The sequence below is a fragment of the Lynx canadensis genome, chromosome C1 (assembly GCF_007474595.2).
Source record: "Lynx canadensis isolate LIC74 chromosome C1, mLynCan4.pri.v2, whole genome shotgun sequence".
In the NCBI taxonomy this organism is placed as follows: domain Eukaryota; kingdom Metazoa; phylum Chordata; class Mammalia; order Carnivora; family Felidae; genus Lynx; species Lynx canadensis.
Window position 1 is genome coordinate 33455362 of NC_044310.1, and position 20714 is coordinate 33476075.

The 20714-nt window shown below is 44.0% G+C and overlaps 1 protein-coding gene across 1 annotated transcript; it reads left to right on the top strand.

The window, feature by feature from the left end:
* The first annotated feature begins 565 nt into the window (after positions 1 to 565).
* FAM183A (family with sequence similarity 183 member A) lies at positions 566 to 16197 on the top strand. The gene is made up of 4 exons (XM_030325106.1): positions 566 to 764; positions 4019 to 4078; positions 5963 to 6066; positions 15938 to 16197. Exons 1-4 carry the CDS (start codon positions 635 to 637, stop codon positions 16046 to 16048), a joined length of 405 nt encoding a protein of 134 aa, XP_030180966.1. The 5' UTR covers positions 566 to 634; the 3' UTR covers positions 16049 to 16197.
* Positions 16198 to 20714: the final 4517 nt, after the last annotated feature.

The following is a 20714-nucleotide window of genomic DNA, read 5'->3' on the forward strand; positions in this document are numbered from 1 at the left end:
TATATCCTTGAAAATGCTTCTGGTGGTAAATTTTATGTTATGTGTATTTTATCACAACTAAATTTTTAAACGAAATAAACTATAAAGTCCCCCAAATTATTTATATTAGGAAAGAATTCTTGTCTGTATCACATGGGTGATAAGGGCCAGAATAACTTGTCAGACTTGAACTTCCTCTGTTTTGTGAGATAGACCTTTATCTGTTTTGTGAGTCTAGGCATCTGCTTTAAAAGGAGAGAGGTTTCTGACTCCTCCCAAAATCTTTTTTAGGAAATGACTGTCCAAGGTGAGGATCAATCAAGCCCATTACCTCCGGGGTCTGCCGCTGGACGGCATCCTTTCCTGACGGTATGCCCGGGCGGTCCTAGTACCCAGGGTCTTGAGAAGCTGGGGAAGGTGAGTCGAGCTTAGTGGTTCTTCGGAAGGAAGTGGGGCAAAGTATAAGATTAGGGGAAGGGAGATGGGCGGGCGGGAGGGGGTCCGAGGGAGGCGACGCCGTTGCCGGAAGGCGACGCCGTTGCCTGGAGACAGCGTGGGACGCCGTTGCCAGGAGATGGCAGTCTTCCCGCACCCGCAAGCCATCCAGGGCAGTGAGAAGTAGTTGGACGGATCTGATCGGAGCCCCGCCACAGTCATGGCCGGTCGCCAAAAGGAGGTGATCATCGATGAGGTCCATCAGAACCAGATCCTGCGCGAATTGTACCTCAAAGAGCTTAGAACCCAGAAACTCTACACAGAGTACCACGTGAATCCCCTCCGCAAGGGTGAGAGGCGCTTGGGGCAGAGGAAGGGGACAGGGGAGGGGCAGGAAGGAGGAGCCTTGAGGGTGCGGGGCAGAAGTGCGGGGTGCAGCACAGTAGGAGACGCCTTCTCTGACCTCGCCCCCCTTCCTAGATTTCAGGACTCTTGATTGTTGGGGGTGAGGGTTATCTCACTCCGCATCCCATCAAATACATTAATATGTTAAAATGCACACGCACCGCGATTAAATAGTATTTTTTGTGTTGCAAACTGGTGCAGCCACTCTGGGAAACAGTGTGGAGTTTCCTCAAAAGGTTAAAAATAGAACTACCCTACCACCCAGCAATTGCACTACTAGGTATTTATCCAAAGGATACATGAGTGCTGATTCGAAAGGGCACATACACCCCAATGTTTATAGCAGCGCTATCGATAATAGCCAAGGTATGGAAAGAGCCCAAATGTCCATCCACAGATGAATGGATAGAGAAGATGTGGTATATATATATACAATGGAGTATTACTCGGCAATCAAAAAGAATGAAATCTTGCCATTTGCAACTACGTGGATGGAACTGGAGGATATTATGCTGAGTGAAATTAGTCAGAGAAAGACAAATATCATGACTTCACTCATATGAAGACTTTAAGAGACAAAACTGAACATAAGGGAAGGGAAACAAAAATAAGATAAAAACAGGGAGGCAGACAAAGCATAAGAGACTCATAAATATGGAGAACAAACAGAGGGTTACTGGAGGGGCTGTAGGATTTTATGTTTTGTCTTGCTCTGTGTTTTGGTTGGTTGTTAATAAGCTAGTTGTTTGTTTGTTTGTTTGTTTGTTTGTTTTCTCCAGGCTTCTAGTAATGTCTTAGCCCTTCAGAAAGTTCAGGGATGGTGGACTCAGGGCCCATAGCGTCCCCCGATAAAACAGCCCTGCCCCTACTCTTCTCACTTGGCACATTCTTTGGGTGCTTGCATCTGGTCCGGTAACATCAGCTGCCTCTGAATGACTCTGGATCTCAAAAGGAGCCCCAGACCCATGAACCCAACCACTGCCCAGCTCTCTTCCCCTGGACAACCCATGGGTACCTCAGACGCACCAGCTGGAAAACTGGGGGCATCCACACCTCTCCCCCACCTGCTGCTACTCCAGAATATCTTTGTTTGAGCAAAAGTTACCACAACCCACGTTAGTAGCCTAGAAGTCATCCTCAGTCTCTCTCTCCCTCACTCCAAACCCGTGGAAGTGGTCACATCTCTCTCACCTGACCCTTCCGGGTTCTTACCTCAGCAAAAGACTGTGGTACATGTGGAGGCATTTCTACTTCGCTCTAATTAGGGCCTGAGTCCACCTCTCCAGCCTCTTCCCCCCACCCCCAAGCCTCCTCACTTCTGTCTGCACTGAGAGAGAGAGAGAGAGAGAGAACTACCTTCTTCCTCCAAGCCCTCCTGACCCCACCCCCCCACCCCTCCATCCTCCTGGAGCTACACTAAAAGTGAGTTTCATCCCACCATTCCCTCTGTAAAATCCTCAGTGGCCCCACAGCTTCTGAACTGAGGTTTAAACCAGTCAGTACAGAAGACCCCTGTGACTCTGGCTCTGCTGCCCACCCAGCCCCATTGGGACTCCCCTCCCCAGCCACACACTACTCCTTTAATAAATAGTTAGTGCCCACTCTGTACCAGCCACACACTCCCTTCTGTCCCACCATGTCTAAATAGAATGGATTTTCTAAATACATCACACCATTCCCCACCTCGGTACCATTGTTTCTTCTTCCAGAATTTCTCCCCCAACTTCCGGGCCTAATTAACAGTAGTCCACTGCAGCTCAGCTCTGCAGAGAAAATGTAATGTGATTTTCTAAACAAAAATTGCATATATTTAAGATGTACAACATGATGTTTTGATATACGTATACAGAGTGAGATGATTACAACAGTCAAGCTAAACTGCATCTCCTCAGTTACCCTGTGTGTGTGTGTGTGTGTGTGTGTGTGTGTGTGTGTGGTGAGAGTACAGAAAATGTAATGTCTTCATTTTGCTCATAACTAATCTAGTTTTCTTCTGGAGCTCCCAACCACTAATTTCAGGAATGCAAATTAACCGTCCAATTCTGTTTAAACTTGTTCCATTCCCACAATTTAAATAATCCCTTCAGGCAACACTCAGGCTTTCTAGATCTCCTGGCTCTTGTCCCTTGGGCACATGATTCATATGATCCATTGGGACAAAGTCAGGAAATATTAGAACTTGTATTTGTGCTAGAACTTGTATTTATGTTTACTTTTAGGCGTAAAGAAAAATTATACTGCTCATAGTATATAGAGACTATATAAATATACATGTATTAGGCGCATGCTCGGAAGGTTTTACTGGTAGGAGTCTGAGGTAAAAAATCACTTGGGAGACTACTGGTTCCTTCTGGCCTCTGCTCATTTCCTACTGCCCTCCACCTAACTCACTGCACTGCAGTACTCTGGCCTTCTTGATGTTTCTCAAACTCACCAAGCTCACTCTCAGATTCTTCCCACATGTCCTCACACAGCACATTCCCTCTCTTTGTTTGAAATTTTGCTCTAATATGTCTCCTTAGAGATGAGACACCCTCACCCCCCATCCCACCATCAACTCTCTACCCGTGTAAAATACTTTACTGTTCTACATCTCACTTATTTTGGCCCAAATATTTATTTGTTTACTGTCTGTCACCACAAATAGAAGATCAGCACAGGAACTTTCTCTGTTTATAGCCCTGTCTGCAGTGCATAGTTGAACGGATTATGGGTTGAACGGATGTCTGTGGATTCTGCACCTCTGTTTTCACATAGTCTTCTGATATATCAGTGTGTGTCCAACCTTGTTTGGCTGCCTGGTATGTCTACATCCCTGTAGACCACTGCTGTTTGAGAGAACCTTCTGTAATGATGACAACGTTCTATATCTATGCTGCCCAAAATGGTAGCCATTAGCCCCCTGTGGCTACTGAGCCCTTGAAATGTGGCTAGTGTGCCCATGGAATGGATTTCTAATTGGTATTTAATTTCAAATATTCAAATTCAAGTAGCTACATGTGACTGGCGGCCACTATGCTGGACAGTGCCTCTCTGGATTGTGAGGTCCTTGCAGGCCTTATTCCCTGGTGCCCAGCACAATACCTGACATGCAGCAAACACTCAGAAAATGTTCAGCAGGTGTCTGGCCTATGGTGGGTCGTTGAGACGGCAGGGTGTGAATGTTTTAACATGAGCTTGTGATGCTGTTTTTCTCTAGTTCACACAATCACCAGAAAGCCCATGTCTTGGCATGATAACCTGGAGGAACCTGAAGATGGTAAGTCCCAGGGCTTATGAACACCATTGAGATAGAGCACAGATATGCAGCTGGCTAGGGAGGCCTCTTGGGATAGCAGTACCTTAGGGCAACACTTTGATCATCTGAAAATTGGGCTTATGCTCATGAAGCTCATTGGAGATTGGCATACTCAACCATACAGCAGGTTCATTAACTGCCAAGCCAAGAAAAATGCTCCTAATGGCTTTGACACTGTATCCATTCATCCACTCACCAAACATCTTTGCTGTTACAAGCAGAGGTTCTGAAGTCATACAGAGTTCAAATCCTGATTCTGCCCCTCATTAGCTGTGATTTTGGGCAGATTTGTTAACTTCTCAGAACCTATCTCTCAGGGTTGTTGTGAGAATAACAAAGTAATGCAAGTACTTAGAACAGTATCTGCGGGGTAGAGACCTCATACCATAGTGAAGGAGACAGATGAGGAAATTGAGAGTAAAATTGAGATGGCAACAACATAGAAAACAGGTGCCCTAGTCCAACAGTGGAGTTCTAGGAAGTCTTCTTGGAGGAGGTAGTAACATGGTGAGGTGGAGTAGGTCAGGTAAAGGAGACTGAAAGGACATTCTGAGTTATATGGAAAGGCACAGAAATGAGAGACACCAGCACGGCCCAAGACCTGCGGGTAGTTTGGCATGGCTGCAATATACAAGTGGGCGGGGCCACACTCAGGAAGGATGGAAGAGAATTTGATGGAAAGCCTAATCCTTCCTGGCAAGCTCTCCTCCTCCCCTCTACCTTCTTAGAGTAGAATTTGATGGAGGAAGGATGCAAGGTTTATGTAGGAGGTCAGGGTAGGAAGGTGGGGGTGGGTAGGAGGAGGGAGGATCTCGTATCATAGTGAGACAGACAAGAGACTAATAGAGCAGCAGCAGAGGAATTAAGCGTGCTATCTGTAGCCCAGCTAGAGGAAAGGAGAGGAGCTGGGGGCTTGCAGCAATAAGGAAAAGAGCAGGTGGTGAGGGGCCTGATAGCTAAACAGGAGTTGATCGCTAACTGCTTATATTAAGGATAAGCTCAGCCTGATGCCAGCCCTTAATTAACATTCCTTCATCCATCCTCAGTCATCTTGCTGGGGTAGATATTTGCCTTCCATCTTACAGATGAGCAAAGTGAGGCCTGGAGAAGTTAAACCACCTGTCAGGCCAGTAGTGGAAGGGCCAGGAATGCCTGACTACGAAGCCCAGGTTCTTCCCACTGTCAAACTGCCTCTCTCAAATTGAGACTTAGTAGGGTAGAAATGGAAAAATGAAACTTTTAAAGTGCTCAAGCTGTGGAGTTACAAATACATGTGGGGGTGGTGGCCATATATATCACTGTGCGAAGGATCTGACCTTCTTACAAGCCGCCTCCTCTCTCCACCACGGCCACATTGGCCCAGCTTGCTCGTGCCCCAGTGCCTTTGTTCTTGCTGCCTGTAGTGTGGTTTTGCTCTGCCTCTCCCTCAGGGCCGGCTCCTGCTTGACATCTAGAGAGACCTCCCCTCACCATCCTGTCTAAAGTAGCCCCCCTTGCCTCTGCGTGCCCCTTCGCCTCCCCCCTTCTACACAGCTAGCATCACTATAACCATCCGGTTTATTTGTCCCCTTGTGTATTGGGTCCCCTATCCCCCCACCTAGACCACAAGCTCCCGGAGAGCGCGAACCATAACTGTCACACTGCTCTACCTCCGGGGTCCAGAACAGTGCCTGGCACAAAGTTTGTACTCAACAAATATTTGCTGAAAGATGAGTTTTGCAAGGCCTCGGCAGGCCCCTGAGGCCATGTGCCGTATCTCCAAGGAAGGATGTGGCCAGGGTAAAGAGCATGGGAGCTCTCGGACCCAAAGCCTGCCTCCTTCATAACTCATGCCTCATCTCCCAGCCAGGTTTCTAAATCTTCTTCACCATGCTGCCCTGGGGCCAAGGAAGAAATACCCAGAGACACAGACTGAAAGCCAAGAAATCGGATGGGACTCAGAGCCCTTGGTAAGTGTGGCTCCTTTACTTCGGGAGCCCAAAGGCAACAGAGGTGGTGGCTAAAAGAGCAGTATATGAAGCCAGACTGGCTGGGTTTCCACTCTGGCTACCACTTCCTAGCTGTGTGACCTTGGGTAAGTGACTAAACTCTTTCCTGACTCTGTTCCCTCACTGTAGAATGGAGATATTACAGACAACACCTCATAAGTTTGCTATGAGGATTAGAGGAGGCTGTATTTGTAAGGTGCCTTAAACGGTGCCTAACACATAGCAACTGCCGTGTAAGTGTTGACCAAAGTTGCCGGTGACTGCCTGAGTTTGCTGTACCAGTTTTTACTAGGGCGATCTTGGGCACGTAACATCACAGGGTTCCACTCCCTTATCTGTAAAATGGGAATGCTAGTAACACACACCTCATTTGATTGGAAGGGGACTGGGAGCTGCGAGGAGCCCAGGAAATGTAATCGTCAGCACATTTGTCACCCAACATGAGCTGGGGCTTCTGTTACTGAAGAAGAAAAGCAGGGTTTCGAACAGAGAATTTGAAGAACTTCCTGCCACGTTTGTCTTTGAACTTGCTCGTGTCTTTTGTCACTTAGAAAGTTTTAGTTTTTAAGTAGTCAAATGTGCCAGCCTTTTCCCTCACAGTTTCTGGGGTTTGTGCCTTGCTTAGGAAAACACCTTCACTATCCAGAGTTGCAAAATGACTAGCTTTCCTTTTAGATTTCCCCCCAAGTTGTTGTGTCTTTTTAACATTTGGCTCTTAGTCCATCTGTATATTTCACGCCTGATGTGAAGCTGGAGACACTGTTCCTCAGCTCTGACGGAGCTTCCTTCATTACCTCAAAGGCACCAAGGTCTTGCACACCCTGTATCCTTAGTTTACTGCTCCTGCAGCCTGCCCCCTGATCCCTAGCCTGTACTCCTTGGGGAGTTCTACTCAGCCTTCAGGACCACTCAGGAGGCACCTCATTATAAAGTCTCATTAAGGGATGTGCACCCCCCCACTCCCCACCAGGTAGAGTTGGGCACCTTCCTGGTACGTTTCTGTAGCACCACATGTCTCCTGCTCCTGCACCATTCAGCTCAATTCCGTGCATCAACGTAACATAGTGGCTCTGGTGCCAGCGGCTGGAGTTCAAATCCCAGCTCCACCACTTTCTAGCTGTGGAAACTGAACCTCTCAACTTCCATTTACCCACCTTAAAATGGGGTTAATAATATGGACACTTGAAGGTTTGTTGTGGGAATTAACTGAGACAATGTATATAAACTGCTTAGGGCAGTACCCAGCACATAGTAAGTGTTCAATAAATGGGGGCTGCTATGATGTAAGTTAGGAGGAATAGAAAGGAGAGCTTGTAGCCCAACCAAGGACCGATGGGGTGCTTCTCCTGACCTCTTGGCTTGATCCCAGATGTCTTCCTCTACTGAGTAATTTTCTAGTGTGCACCTTCCCAAGAACTGCCTACACACTGTAGTTCTTGAATTTCTGCCGCGGGCCTGGTCTTCTCGCCTATTTATACGGCTCTAGTCTGGGACGTGTGGTTCTGCTGAGGCGCTACAATGGGGAGATTGGAGTAAACAGCTGAGTAATAATGAATGAATGAGTGAACGAATGAAGGACTTAGCAAATAGCTGCAACGGCTCCTCCTCAGAGGTGGGGCATTGCCCTAGAGAGAGGAGACTGGGAGATAAGAAGGGGGTCCGGCAGGAGCCTCCCATCTTCACAAGGGGACTGAATCCAGGAGAGCAGTGCTCAAAGGGACAGAGGAGGAGGAGGGGTGGGGGACTAACATACAGTGTATAAGGACAGGGACAGAGAGTTGTGAAGGTAAACTATCCAACGTAGATAATTAAGCAACTTTAAAAATATTACGAAGCACAAGTAATTTAGCTTGTTAGTCTTCATTTTCTTAAAGACAAAAGGCCTGGCTCCCGTGGGTACAAAGTATGCATGTGGAAATGCATCTATTTTTTTTATTTCCTTTTCTAAAATGTATTTATCTATTTTTAATTTACCTCCAAGTTAGTTAGCATATAGTGCAATAATGATTTCAGGAGTAGATTCCTTAATGCCCCTGACCCATTTAGCCCATTCCCCTCCCACAGCCCCTCTGGCAACCCTCAGTTTGTTCTCTATATTTGAGTCTCTTATGTTTTGTCCCCTTCCTTGTTTTTATGTTATTTTTGCTTCCCTTCCCTTATGTTCATCTGTTTTGTATCTTAAATTCCACATATGAATGAAGTCATATAATATTTGTCTTTCTCTAACTGACTTATTTCGCTTAGCATAATACCCTCTAGTTCCATCCACGTTGTTGCAAATGGCAAGATTTCATTCTTTTTGATTGCTGAGAAATAGTCCATTACATATGTATACATATATACCACATCTTTACCCATTCATCTGTGGATGGACATTTGGGCTCTTTCCATACTTTGGCTATTGTCAATAGCACTGCTATAAACATGGGGGTGCATGTGCCCCTTCGGAACAGCACACCTGTATCCCTTGGATAAATACCTAGTAGTGCAATTGCTGGGCCGTAGTTCTATTTTTAACTTTTTGAGGAACCTCCATAACGTTTTCCAGAGTGGCTGCACCAGTTTGCATTCTCACCAGCAGTGCAAAAGAGATCCTCTCTCTCCGCATCCTCGCCAACATCTGTTGTTGCCTGAATTGTTAATGTTAGCCATTCTGACAGGTGTGAGGTGGTATCTCATTGTGGTTTTGATTTGTATTTTCCTGATGATGAGTGATGTTGAGCAGTTTTTCATGTGTCTGTTAGACATCTGGATGTCTTCTTTGGAGAAGTGTCTACTCGTGTCTTTTGCCCATTTCTTCACTGGATTATTTGTTTTTTGAGTGTTGAGTTTGATAGGTTCTTTATAGATTTTGGATACCAACCCTTTATCTGATATGTCATCTGCAAATATCTTCTCCCATTCCATTGGTTGCCTTTTAGTTTTGCTGATTGTTTCCTTCACTGCACAGAAGCTTTTTATTTTGATGAGGTCCCAATAGTTCATTTTTGCTTTTGTTTCCCTTGCCTCTGGAGATGTGTTGAGTAAGAAGTTGCTGTGGCCAGGGTCAAAGAGGTTTTTGCCTGCTTTCTCCTCAAGGATTTTGATGGCTTCCCATCTTACATTTAGGTCTTTCATCCATTTTGAGTTTATTTTTGTGTATGGTGTAAGAAAGTGGTCCAGGTTCATTTTTCTGCATGCCGCTGTCCAGTTTTCCCAGCACCACTTGCTGAAGAGACTGTCTTTATTCCATTGGATATTCTTTCCTGCTTTGTCAAAGATTAGTTGGCCAGACGTTTGTGAGTCCATTTCTGGGTTCTCTATTCTGTTCCATTGATCTGAGTGTCTGTTTTTGTGCCAGTACCATACTGTCTTGATGATTACAGCTTTGTAATATAGCTTGAAGTCTGGGATTTGATGCCTCCTGCTTTGGTTTTCTTTTTCAAGAGTGCTTTGGCTATTCGGGGTCTTTTCTGGTTCCATACAAATTTTAGGATTGTTTGTTCTAGCTTTGTGAAGAATGATGGTGTTGTTTTGATAGGTATTGCATTGAATATGTAGATTGCTTTGGGTAGTATTGACATTTTAACAGTATTTGTTCTTCCAAGCCAGGAACATGGAACATTTTTCCCTTTTTGTGTGTTTCCTTCAATTTCTTTCATAAGCTCTCTATAGTTTTCAGTGTATAGATTTTTCACCTCTTTGGTTAGATTTATTCCTAGGTATTTTATGGGTTTTGGTGCAATTGTGAATGGGATCAATTCCTTGATTTCTCTTTCTGTTGCTTCATTGTTGGTGTGTAGGAATGCAACTGATTTCTGTGCATTGATTTTTATATCCTGTCACTTTGCTGAATTTATGGATAAGTTCTAGCAATGTTTTGGTGGAATCTTTGGGGTTTTCCATATAGAGTATCATCATCTGTGAAGAGTAAAAGTTTGACTTCCTCCTTGCCGATTTTGGATAACTTTTATTTCTTTATGTTGTCTGATTACTAAGGCTAGGACTTCCAATACTTTGTTGACTAACAGTGGCAAGAGTGGACATCCTTGTCTTGTTCCTGACCTTAAGGGGGAAAGCTCTCAGTTTTTCCCCATTGAGGATGATATGGGGTGGGTCTTTCATATATGGCTTTAATGATCTTGAGTTATGATCCTCCTATCCCTACTTTCTTGGGGTTTTTTTTATCAAGAAACGATGCTGTATTTTGTCAAATGCTTTCTCTGCATCTATTCAGAGGATCGTGTGGTTCTTGTTCTTTCTTTTATTGATGTGATGAATCACATTGTTTGTTTTGCAGATATTGAACCAGATCTGCATCCCAGGTATAAATCCCACTTGATTGTGGTGAATAATTTTTTTAATGTATTGTTGAATCCGGTTGGCTAATATCTTGTTGAGGATTTTTGCATCCATGTTCATCAGGGAAATTGGTGTGCAGTTCTCCTTTTTAGTGGGGTCTTTGTCTGGTTTTGGAGTCAAGGTAATGCTGGCTTCATAGAAAGAGTTTGGAAGTTTTCCATTTATATTTTTTTGGAACAGCTTCAAAAGAATAGGTGCTAACTCTTCTTTGAATGTTTGGTCGAATATTTCTGGAAAGCCATCCAGCCCTGGACTCGTTTTTTGGGAGACTTTTGATTACTAATTCGATTTCTTTATTGGTATGGGTCTGTTCAAATTTTCTATTTCTTCTTGTTTCAGTTTTGGTAGTTTAAATGTTTCTAGGAATTTTTCCATTTCTTCCAGATTTACTGGCATATAATTGCTCATGATATTCTCTTATTATTGTTTATATTTCTGCAGTGTTGGTTGTGATTGCTCCTTTTTCTTTCTTGATATTATTTATTTGGGTCCTTTCCTTTTTCTTGATCAAACTGGCTAGAGATTTGTCAATTTTGTTAATTCTTCCAAAGAACCAGCTTCTGGTTTCATTGATCTGTTCTACTGTTTTGTTTTGTTTTGTTTGAATAGCACTGATTTCTGCTCCAATCTTTATTATTTCCCATCTTCTGCTGGTTTCTGGTTTTATTTGCTGTTGTTTTTCCAGCTGTTTAAGGTTTAAGGTTAGGTTGTGTATCTGAGACCTTTCTTCCTTCTTTAGGAAGGCCTGGGTTGCTATATACCTTCCTCTTATGACAACCTTTGCTGTGTCCCAGAGGTTTCAGGCTGTGGTGTTACCATTTTCACCGGCTTCCATGTACTTTTGTATTTCCTCTTTAACAATGTGGTTAGCCTTTTCATCCTTTAGTAGGATGTTCTTTAGTCTCCAAGTATCTGTTAGCTTTCCAAATCTTTTCTTGTAGTTGATTTCGAGTTTCATAGTGTTGTGGTCTGAAAATATGCACGTTATGATTTCTATCTTTTTGTACTTGTTGAGGGCTGATTTGTGTCCCAGTAGGTGATCTATTCTGGAGAATGTTCCATGTGCACTGGAGAAGAATGTATATTCTGCTGCTTTAGGATGAAATGTTCTGAATATATCTGTTAAGTTCCATCTGGTCCAGTGTGTCATTCAAAGCCATTGTTTCCTTGTTGATTTTTTGATTAGATGATCTGTCCATTGCTGTGAGTGGGGTGTTGAAGACCCCTACTATTATGGTATTATTATCAATGAATTTCTGTATGTTTGTGATTAATTGATTTCTATATTTCAGTGTGCCATGATGGGAGCATAGATGTTTACAGTTGTTAGGTCTTCTTGGTGGATAGACCCCTTAATTATGATATAATGCCCTTATTCATCTCTTGTTACAGTCTTTATTTTATTTTATTTTATTTTATTTTATTTTTTCAACGTTTATTTATTTTTGGGACAGAGAGAGACAGAGCATGAACGGGGGAGGGGCAGAGAGAGAGGGAGACACAGAATCGGAAACAAGCTCCAGGCTCTGAGCCATCAGCCCAGAGCCCGACGCGGGGCTCGAACTCACGGACCGCGAGATCGTGACCTGGCTGAAGTCGGACGCTTAACCGACTGCGCCACCCAGGCGCCCCGTACAGTCTTTATTTTAAAATCTAGGTTGTCTGATACAAGTATGGCTACTCCAGCTTTCTTTTGGTGATCATTAGCATGATAGATGATTCTCCATTCCCTTACTTTCAATCTGAAGGTGTCTCTAGGTCCAAAGTGGGTCTCTTGTAAACACCATAAAGATGGATCTTGTTTTCTTATCCATTCTGTAACCCTATATCTTTTGATTGGAGCGTTTAGTCCATTGACATTTAGAGTGAGCACTGAAAGATATGAATTTATTGCCATTGTGTTGCCTGTAGAGTTGTAGTGTCTGGTGGTATTTTCTGGTCCTTTCTAGTCTTGGTTGCTTTTGGTCTTTTTTGTTTTGTTTCATCTTTTCTTCCCTAAGAGGGTCCTCCTTAAAATTTCTTGCAGGGCTGGTTTAGTGGTCATGAACTCCTTTAGTTTTTGTTTGTCTGGGAAACTTTATCTCTCCTTCTATTTTGAATGACAGCCTTGCTGGATAAAGAATTCTTGGCTGCATATTCTTGCTGCACTTCAGCACATTGAATATATCCTGCCATTCCTTTCTGGCCTGCCAAGTTTCTGTGGCTAGGTCTCCTGTGAACCTGATCTGTCTTTCCTTGTAGGTTAAGGACTTTTTTTCCCTTGCTGCTTTCATAATTCTTTCCTTTGTTTTGTGAATTTGGCTATGACATGCCTTGTTGATGGTCGGCTTTTGTTGAATTTAATGGGAGTTCTCTGTGCTTCCTGGATTTTGATGTCTGTGTCTTTCCCCTGGTTAGGAAAGTTTTCCAGTATGATTTGCTCACATAAACCTTCTACCCCTTTTTCTCTCTCTTCATCTTCTGGGACCCCTATCATTTGGATGTTATTCTTTTTTTTTTTTTTTTTTTTTTTGGATGTTATTCCTTTTTAATGAGTCACTGAGTTCTCTAATTCTCATTTGAGTTCTCTAATGCTCTTTTGCCTCAGTTTCCCTCTTTTTTTCCTGCTTTATTTTTCTCCATAAGTTTGTTCTCTATATCACTGATTCGCTGCTCTGCCTCATCTGTCCTTGCTGCTGTGGCATCCCTTTGAGATTGCATCTCAGTTGTAGCATTTTTAATTTTGTCCTGACTGGATTTTCTTTTATCTTTGCAGAAAGGGATTCTATGCTCTTTCCAACCCATGCTACTATTCTTACTATTGTGACTCTAAATTCTGGTTCAGACATCTTGCTTGTGTCTCTGTTGATTAAGTCCCTGGTTGTCATTTCTTTCTGTTCTTTCTTCTGGGGTGAATTCCTTTGTTTCTTCATTTTGGAGGAAGAAAAAGAATTAATAAAATAAAAATTAAAAGTTAAAAACAACACAAAAAAATCAAATAAAGGATGCTAGATCCTAGGTGTGTTTTGGTCTGGTTGTTGAAAGGACCTTGATAGAATAAAGAAAAAGGGAAAGAAAAAAAAAAAGAAAACACTTGAAAATTTTAAAAAATGAATACAATAAAACAGAATAAAGTGAAATTATGAAAGTAAAATATAATAAAAAATTACAAAAAAAAACCCTAGAAAACATAGTAGAAAATTTTAAAGAAAAATCTTTTTATAAAAACAGAAAATAAAAATAATTTTTTCTCTTTCTGTATTCAAGAATAAGAAAAGAAAAAGAAAAAAGTGGAATAGATGGACAGGCAAACAGAAAGGAATACGATGGAAATTACATCCAGTTTCCCCTAAAGTCAAACTATGAAGTACTTTATAGTCTGTACCTAAGCAGGTGGAGAGACTTGTGTTCCTCTAGAGCACAGTTGGTGAGTTGGCCAGGGGTTGGTGTAACAACTCCATTTCTCCACTAGATGGTGCTGCTTAGCTTACTGGGGTGGATTGTTGTGGCACGTGTGTATATGCATGTGCAGGAGCGGTGAAAATTGTGTCACCCAGCTACCCAGTCTCTAGTATCAGAACTCTGTGCTCGCCCACTGGCAATCAAGCACCCCTCCTTTGTCTCCAGCCTCCACCCACTCCCCACTACTTCCCTGTCCTTAACCAAGTCGTCAGCCTGCCAGGCGGCACCTCCATCCTGAGTTTTATCTCCACGGGGCTGTGTTTCCAAACCCCTCACTTCTGAGGGCCCTGTGGTTTTGACCCATTCAGACCCTCTGGGGGAGGGTCTCACAGAGTAGTGGCCAAGTGCTGGCCACCCCTTGGAATGCTCACATGAACGTGCCGCTGCATTTGCCCAGAGACGGCGGCTGGGTGCCAGCCGCCCCAGGAAAAGTTCACGCAATTGTGTAGCAGCAGCATTTCAGGGTTTATGGAAAATCACAACACACATCTGGCACCAGGCTTCACCACCTCAACGTCCTTGTTCCAGCACCAGCAAATGTGGCTGTTCTCTGGGGTCTGCTGGAACCTTTGCCTGTGGGGAGGCTGCACAACCTCTACCAAATGTCCTCCCAGCTGGGGAACTGCCTCTCCCCATGTGGCCCAAGGACCCCTCGGATCTTGCTGTCTGTTCCTGGGGATTCGCCCTTCCCACCAGAGGTCTATCAGGTATCGAGCTGCAGAGTTTCAGACTCTGTGCTCCCCCTGTTTATAGAGTCTTAATGAAATTTAAATCCTCTCCTTTCTCCTTTTATTGTTAATTACCTTATGGGTGTTTCCACTCTTTCTCTTTCTCTCCAGATGCTTTCAGGAGGAGTGCCTTTCCTCTATTCTACCCCATGTCTCCATCCTCTCTCTCCAAGCAAAAACAGCTCCTTGCCCTCTGAGGCTTCTCTCTCCCCCAGTTAACCTCTCTGCACCACATACCTGTCAAGTTTGTGGCTTAAGTTATGCAGCTTGTTGAGTTAATCCTCACATCAATTTTCTAGGTGTGCAAGATGGTTTGGTGTTGATCTAGCTGCATTTCAGGGACAAGAGACACAAAAAAACTTCCATATTGCTCTGCCATCTCGGACCTTCCCCCAGAAATGCATCTTTGACCAGCACATATCATGGCAGGCTCACCCGGCCATGACAGGAAGCACAAGTATGGCTGTCCTGGCCAGGGGGACCCTCCTAGGCCTCGCAGATAACCAACTGTGCATGCCAGATCAGCCATCACTGTGGAGTTGCAAAGGGTCTGCAAATAGGTCAAGCCTGTTCATCATTACAATGCCATCAGATGGCACTGCTGGCATAATAAGAAAGTATTCCTCCCAAAAAAGTTAGACCCAGGTGTTTTGCAACCATAAAAGGCAATTAAGCCAGAGTTCCAGAGTGATACATTTGGGGGCAGAAGAATTGATCAGGCCTAACTTACCTTAGGGCTGGCTCCCTACCCCCTAGCAGGGCCTGACCCTACACTAGCAGAGAACCCCAATCCCAACAGTAGGACACTGGGGAAGCCATACTCGAATACCTCTCAGCTTCTGCTCTCCTAGTAATATTTGATGAAAATGTATCCTTTCAGTTAATTGCATAAATTAATCTTCTAGCTTCTGTAAGATTTATGTGTCAGAGTGCTTGCTCTTAGTTCCCTGTGTGACTGCTTCAACAACATCCACTCCTTCATTCAACAGATGTGTACTGAATCCCTAGTGCATGCTGGATACTGTTCTAGGTGCTGGGGATAAGCAGTGAGTGCCCACCCTCGTGGAGCATACATTCCAGCAGTCCACAGGCGTGGCCTCCAACTCAAGCCTGGGAAAGGCAAGAGCAGCCACGTTGCATATAGGTACTCTCATTCAGTCCTACGACTGTTTTGATGCAATTGCTGTCATCTCCTTTTCCCAAACAAGGCTGAGCAAGGAGAAGCCTCCAGTGCTTTTGGGGCCCGGGTCCATCCAACTACGGACCCACGTCATCCCCCCTCTCCAGAATCTTCCTTCTGACACCCGTGTTCTCCTCTTTAGATCAGCCCCGAACGTGGTGACCGCAGGCTGAACCACTTCAGGGTCTACAATGACATCACTCTGTACAAGGCTAAAATGTGGAGCCTGGGAGAAGATGATCGCCACAAGTAGTGTCCCAGCGGTGACAGCAGCCCTGTCTTTAATACCCAATGTGTGTGCTGCCTGGATAACTAAAGATTATTTTGAAGCCTCAGTCTGACTTTTCCTATTTGGAGTCTCACATTTCTCCTTTCTGCCCAAGTCCACTGGTTCATATCCTTAATCTTAAAACTGGCGGCAGAATTCCAGTTTAAGATGCATACAGTATTTCCTCTGCCTCCCCGGATCCCAATAAGGGATAATAAAAGGACAAAAAAGGTATGGATGCACAACAGAGAGAATGAGAGAGGAACATCAGCTACCAAGAAGATTGAAGACATATTTAGAAGATGGGAAGCTGATGGAGGAAGGTGAGGAAATCACAAATGGGACATGCTGGATGGGACACCTCTGACTCAGAGAGACAGGGGTGTGAGGCGGGGAACTGAAAATGGACATTGGTAGGGAGATCCTTCCCCCCACCAACACACACACCAGCCAGACACATAACACCTCATACAGTGGAGGTCTACTCCTAGGGAAATGGGAAAAGCCCAAGGATCCGGGACACAAAGTAAAACACAGGGTAGGAGTGAGGTGTGACACCACCAATGAAAATCGGTGAAAGTAAGATTGAACCCGTAGTCCACACATATATTGCGCTTTTACCCCAGGTTTGAAGCTGGAAGGTTCCTCTCTGGAAAAATGAAATGGCTCTAAAGACCCCCACGTAGTACCACTTGAAGTCCTATCGGAAAAGTGCCGGTGGGGGAGGGGCGCCTGAGTGGCTCAGTCAGTTGAGTGTCTTTTGGCTCAGGTCATGATCCCAAGGTTGTGGGACTGAGTCCCGTATTGGAATCTGCTTAGGATTCCCTCTCTCTTCCCTGCTCTCACCCACTTTCTCTCTCTCAATCTCTCCGTGGTGAACACACGGAGGGTGTGGGAGGGGGCGTGCCCAAGAGGGCACGGCAGCCCCACATCTTCCCTCCGATACCTTGCTCCATGTATCTCTTCCATTAGGCCCTTCTTGAGTTATGCCTGAAAGGCAAAGCCATCTATTGCTGAGATCACTCCTGCTTTAGGAACCTGACAGATCAAACTGCAGATCAAGACTGCAAATCCAAGTGGCCTTCCCCTGGGAGACATTTTCATACAATGCAATGATGACTAATTAGTAATGACTACTTGGGCATCTAGAAATGTGCCAGTATCTCTTAACTATTATAATTGTTTTGCTGGAACGGAACCAGGAGGTGACCTGTGATGTCACAGAAAGATAGATGTCTTTGTCCCCTGTTCCTGACGTAGAGTTCCTAAATCCCTTGTATTTCCTGAGAGACGTGATAGGGCCATCTTTTATTCTTTGTAAAAATTTTTAATGTTTATTTTCGAGAGAGAGCACAAGCAGGGGAGGGGCAGAGAGAGGAGGACAGAAGAACCAAAGCAGGCTCTGTGCTGTCAGCACAGAGCCTGATGTGGGGCTCGAACTCACAAACCCTGAGATCATGACCTGAGCTGAAGTTGGACACTTAACCAACTGAGCCACCCAGGCACCCCACATTTTATTCAAATGAGGAACTCTTGGCAGCTTCTAGATAGCTGCAGAATGGGGGCTGCTTATCAGAAAGACCAAGCCTTGATTAGAAACTTGGAACTTTAGCCCTACCCCCAACCTCTGGGGAGGGAAGAGGGACAAGAGGTGAACCATCACCAATGGTGATTTCATCAATCATGCCTACGCAGTAAAACCCCATTAAAGAAAAAAAAAAAAAAGAACAAAACAAACCCAAACTGTAGGATTGGGAGAGCTTCCAGTTGGTGAGCACATCAAGGTGCTGGGGTGGGGGGGTGTGCCCAGAGAGGGGGTGAAAGCTCCAAGCACCCTCCCTACCCCCATAGCTGCAAGCAGCTCATTTTAACAGTCCTGCACTACTGTGCAAAGTGAGGATTGCCTGGGTACAGAGTAACAGCTTTCTTTTTGTTTTGTTTTGTTTTTGGTGACATTGAGAAGGAATTGAACATGCTGTATTTAAAGGAACAGACTTGGAGCACAACAACCACTTTCAGAGCTGACAATTTTGTGATGAGAAAGAACCAGGGACCTGATCTATCTTATAATTTACACTAGATCAGAAAATTAGACTCACGTTTCTGCCTATCAACTGTCTACCTTTTATGCTTCTCTCAAAATACAACATCCATGATGATGAATACATTTTTTAAAGTTCGTCAAAGTATTAAAAACTTCCATTGTTAAATGCAGACAATGAAAAAAAATAGTATAATATTTGGTAGACTGTAACTTAAAACATTAAAATCACTGAGAATCAAGTGTTTCATTTGTGAAAAAAAAACAGTGCTTGCCTTTTTTTCTTGTATGACACAGAGCAAGCTTCCTTTCTACACCTTGGCAAGTTGTCTGACTCCCCAAGCTTGGATTCACCTCCAACACTTTATCATTTGGCCTTTCAATGTTACAAAATACCTCCAGGAGTCCCTTTAACGTGAAGTTTGCTACCAGTGTCCCCTCCTCTGGGACATCTCCATCTTTTTCCTCATCGTGTCTATAAGCTCGCTTTTGCTCCTTCTCTGGCTGCGTATCCAGTCTCCAGAAAGCAAGTGTCACCATTGTCTCCTCACCTGTTTCTCCTGCGGCTCCACTCGCATCCTAGCATCCTATTCAAACGTCACTTCCAACCTTATCACGGTCGCTTACTTGTTGCACTTTCCTCTTTGTTGCTTGATCCTCCTTTGTCTACTTTCCTAAAATGTCATGTGGGTTTATCCCTGGGAGGCTAAGAGGCAACACAAGTGCACCCTTGGCCACCTGTGCGTGAACTGAGATGTGCCACGACCCACCACCAGACTTTCAGTGACAGTTGGTCACTAAGTATCGTGTAGGGATTTGTGGACAGGAGAGCTGGCAGCAAAGTTGCTACTTCCTGCCATTACTCACAGTTAACAACACTTTTAGTAACTGAAATGTGGACAGTGTTGCTGAGGAACAGCTACCTTGAGCATTGAAATCCGGGCATAGCAAGAACGGCCCTTACAATCGAAATCCACACACGGCAAGAAAAGCCTGCACTTGGCACTGAGAACTGCCAGGTCCCCACCTATCCCTCCATGCATGGGACTGCAATTTAATGCAATATGAGGGATGCTACTGCCTGCACCCTGGTGATCCTTTGAGGGCTGAAACAGCAGAGGAAGTGACTTAAATGACTTCTATGAAGTACACCTCTGAAATTGATTCCATTCGCTATATAAGAAAAGGGGGGGGGGGGAAGGTAGCAACATAGTTTCAAATCCTGTACAAGTACTAGCAGTAATGACTTACTTTTGGCCTTCGCAGTGGAAACTACTGCTAACCTGTGTTCTCCTTTCTTAAAACTCTCAATTATGTTCCACACATAATTCAAAGTCTTTAATGGATACATTACTCCATCCGCTAATATTGTAGATTGTCAAAAATAGGTCAGGGTAAAACATTTTGGTCTTCTGAAAACGGGACCTGTTTGCTCACAATTTTGTTAATCGAAATGAGTTTACAAAAACTAAATTCATTCTTTTTGTACCGGAAAGTATCATAAAACCAGAAATGTCCTTTTTTGGACAATGATCCCACAAGGAAACAATGTAAAAATGAATTTTTTTCCTGCTTAAGACTACACAGTTCTCAGTTTTCTAGCCTCCTTAAAATACAGTTTCTAAACTGGAACGGAGAGATGGAGGACAGGTAAACTTCCCTATCAACACGGAGTAAAACCCAACATGCAACGTGGCCTGCCCACCCACGTCCAACCTATGCGTAGCTTCCAGGCAGCATCTGAGCACCTCTCAAGTATGTACCACCAAGGCTGACGTGAAGAAACTCCCCCCAGCAAAATAATTCTAAGCAGGTATAAACTCCCTATCATATGGCAGGCAACAGTCTAAGCATTTACATATATTAACTCACTTAATGCTGACATTTGGGTAGATATTATTCTCATGTATATAAAAAGATGACAAAGCACAGAAAAATTAATGTGCCCAGGGTCAAACAACAAGTAAGCAGCAGAAACAGGTGTCAAACCCAGGAGTCTGGCCCAAGTCTGTGCTCTTGACCCACACGGCTCAACATGAAAAAGTGGGATCATAATGCACAAGTGGGGCAGGGGAAAACCCAAGGAAACAGAATGAAGGGAACAGAAGAAAAGCCTTAAAAAAACCAAAACTATAATTCACATTATGAGATAAAAGAACAAAGAATGCTTAGAATAAAATGGAAAATGAAAGCTAAAATAAATACTCGATAAATGATTAGACAAAGAATCAAAAGAATCTTTCCCCTAAAGTAGAACGAAAATACAAACTTAGAAGATCACTGGAAGGGTTTCACAATCTAACAAAAATTCCAGAATTAGAACAAAGAAAATAGGGAGAACTTATCAAATAAAATTTGCCAGAACTGAAGAACCTGCATCCTTCTAAACACCCTAATTAAAGAATAAAAACAGGCCCACACCAAGGCATGTTATCATGGAATTTCAGATCGTTGGGTGAAGAAAAGCTTCCAGAAAGAAGGAAAGGGAAGGGCAGTGACTTCTCAGTGGGGAGAGGAGGCAGCAAAACAAAGAAGCAATGCCTGCAACATTGTTGGGACAATACCCATCTGCCAAACTAAAGGCAACTGCAGAAATGTAGGAAGTTCTCA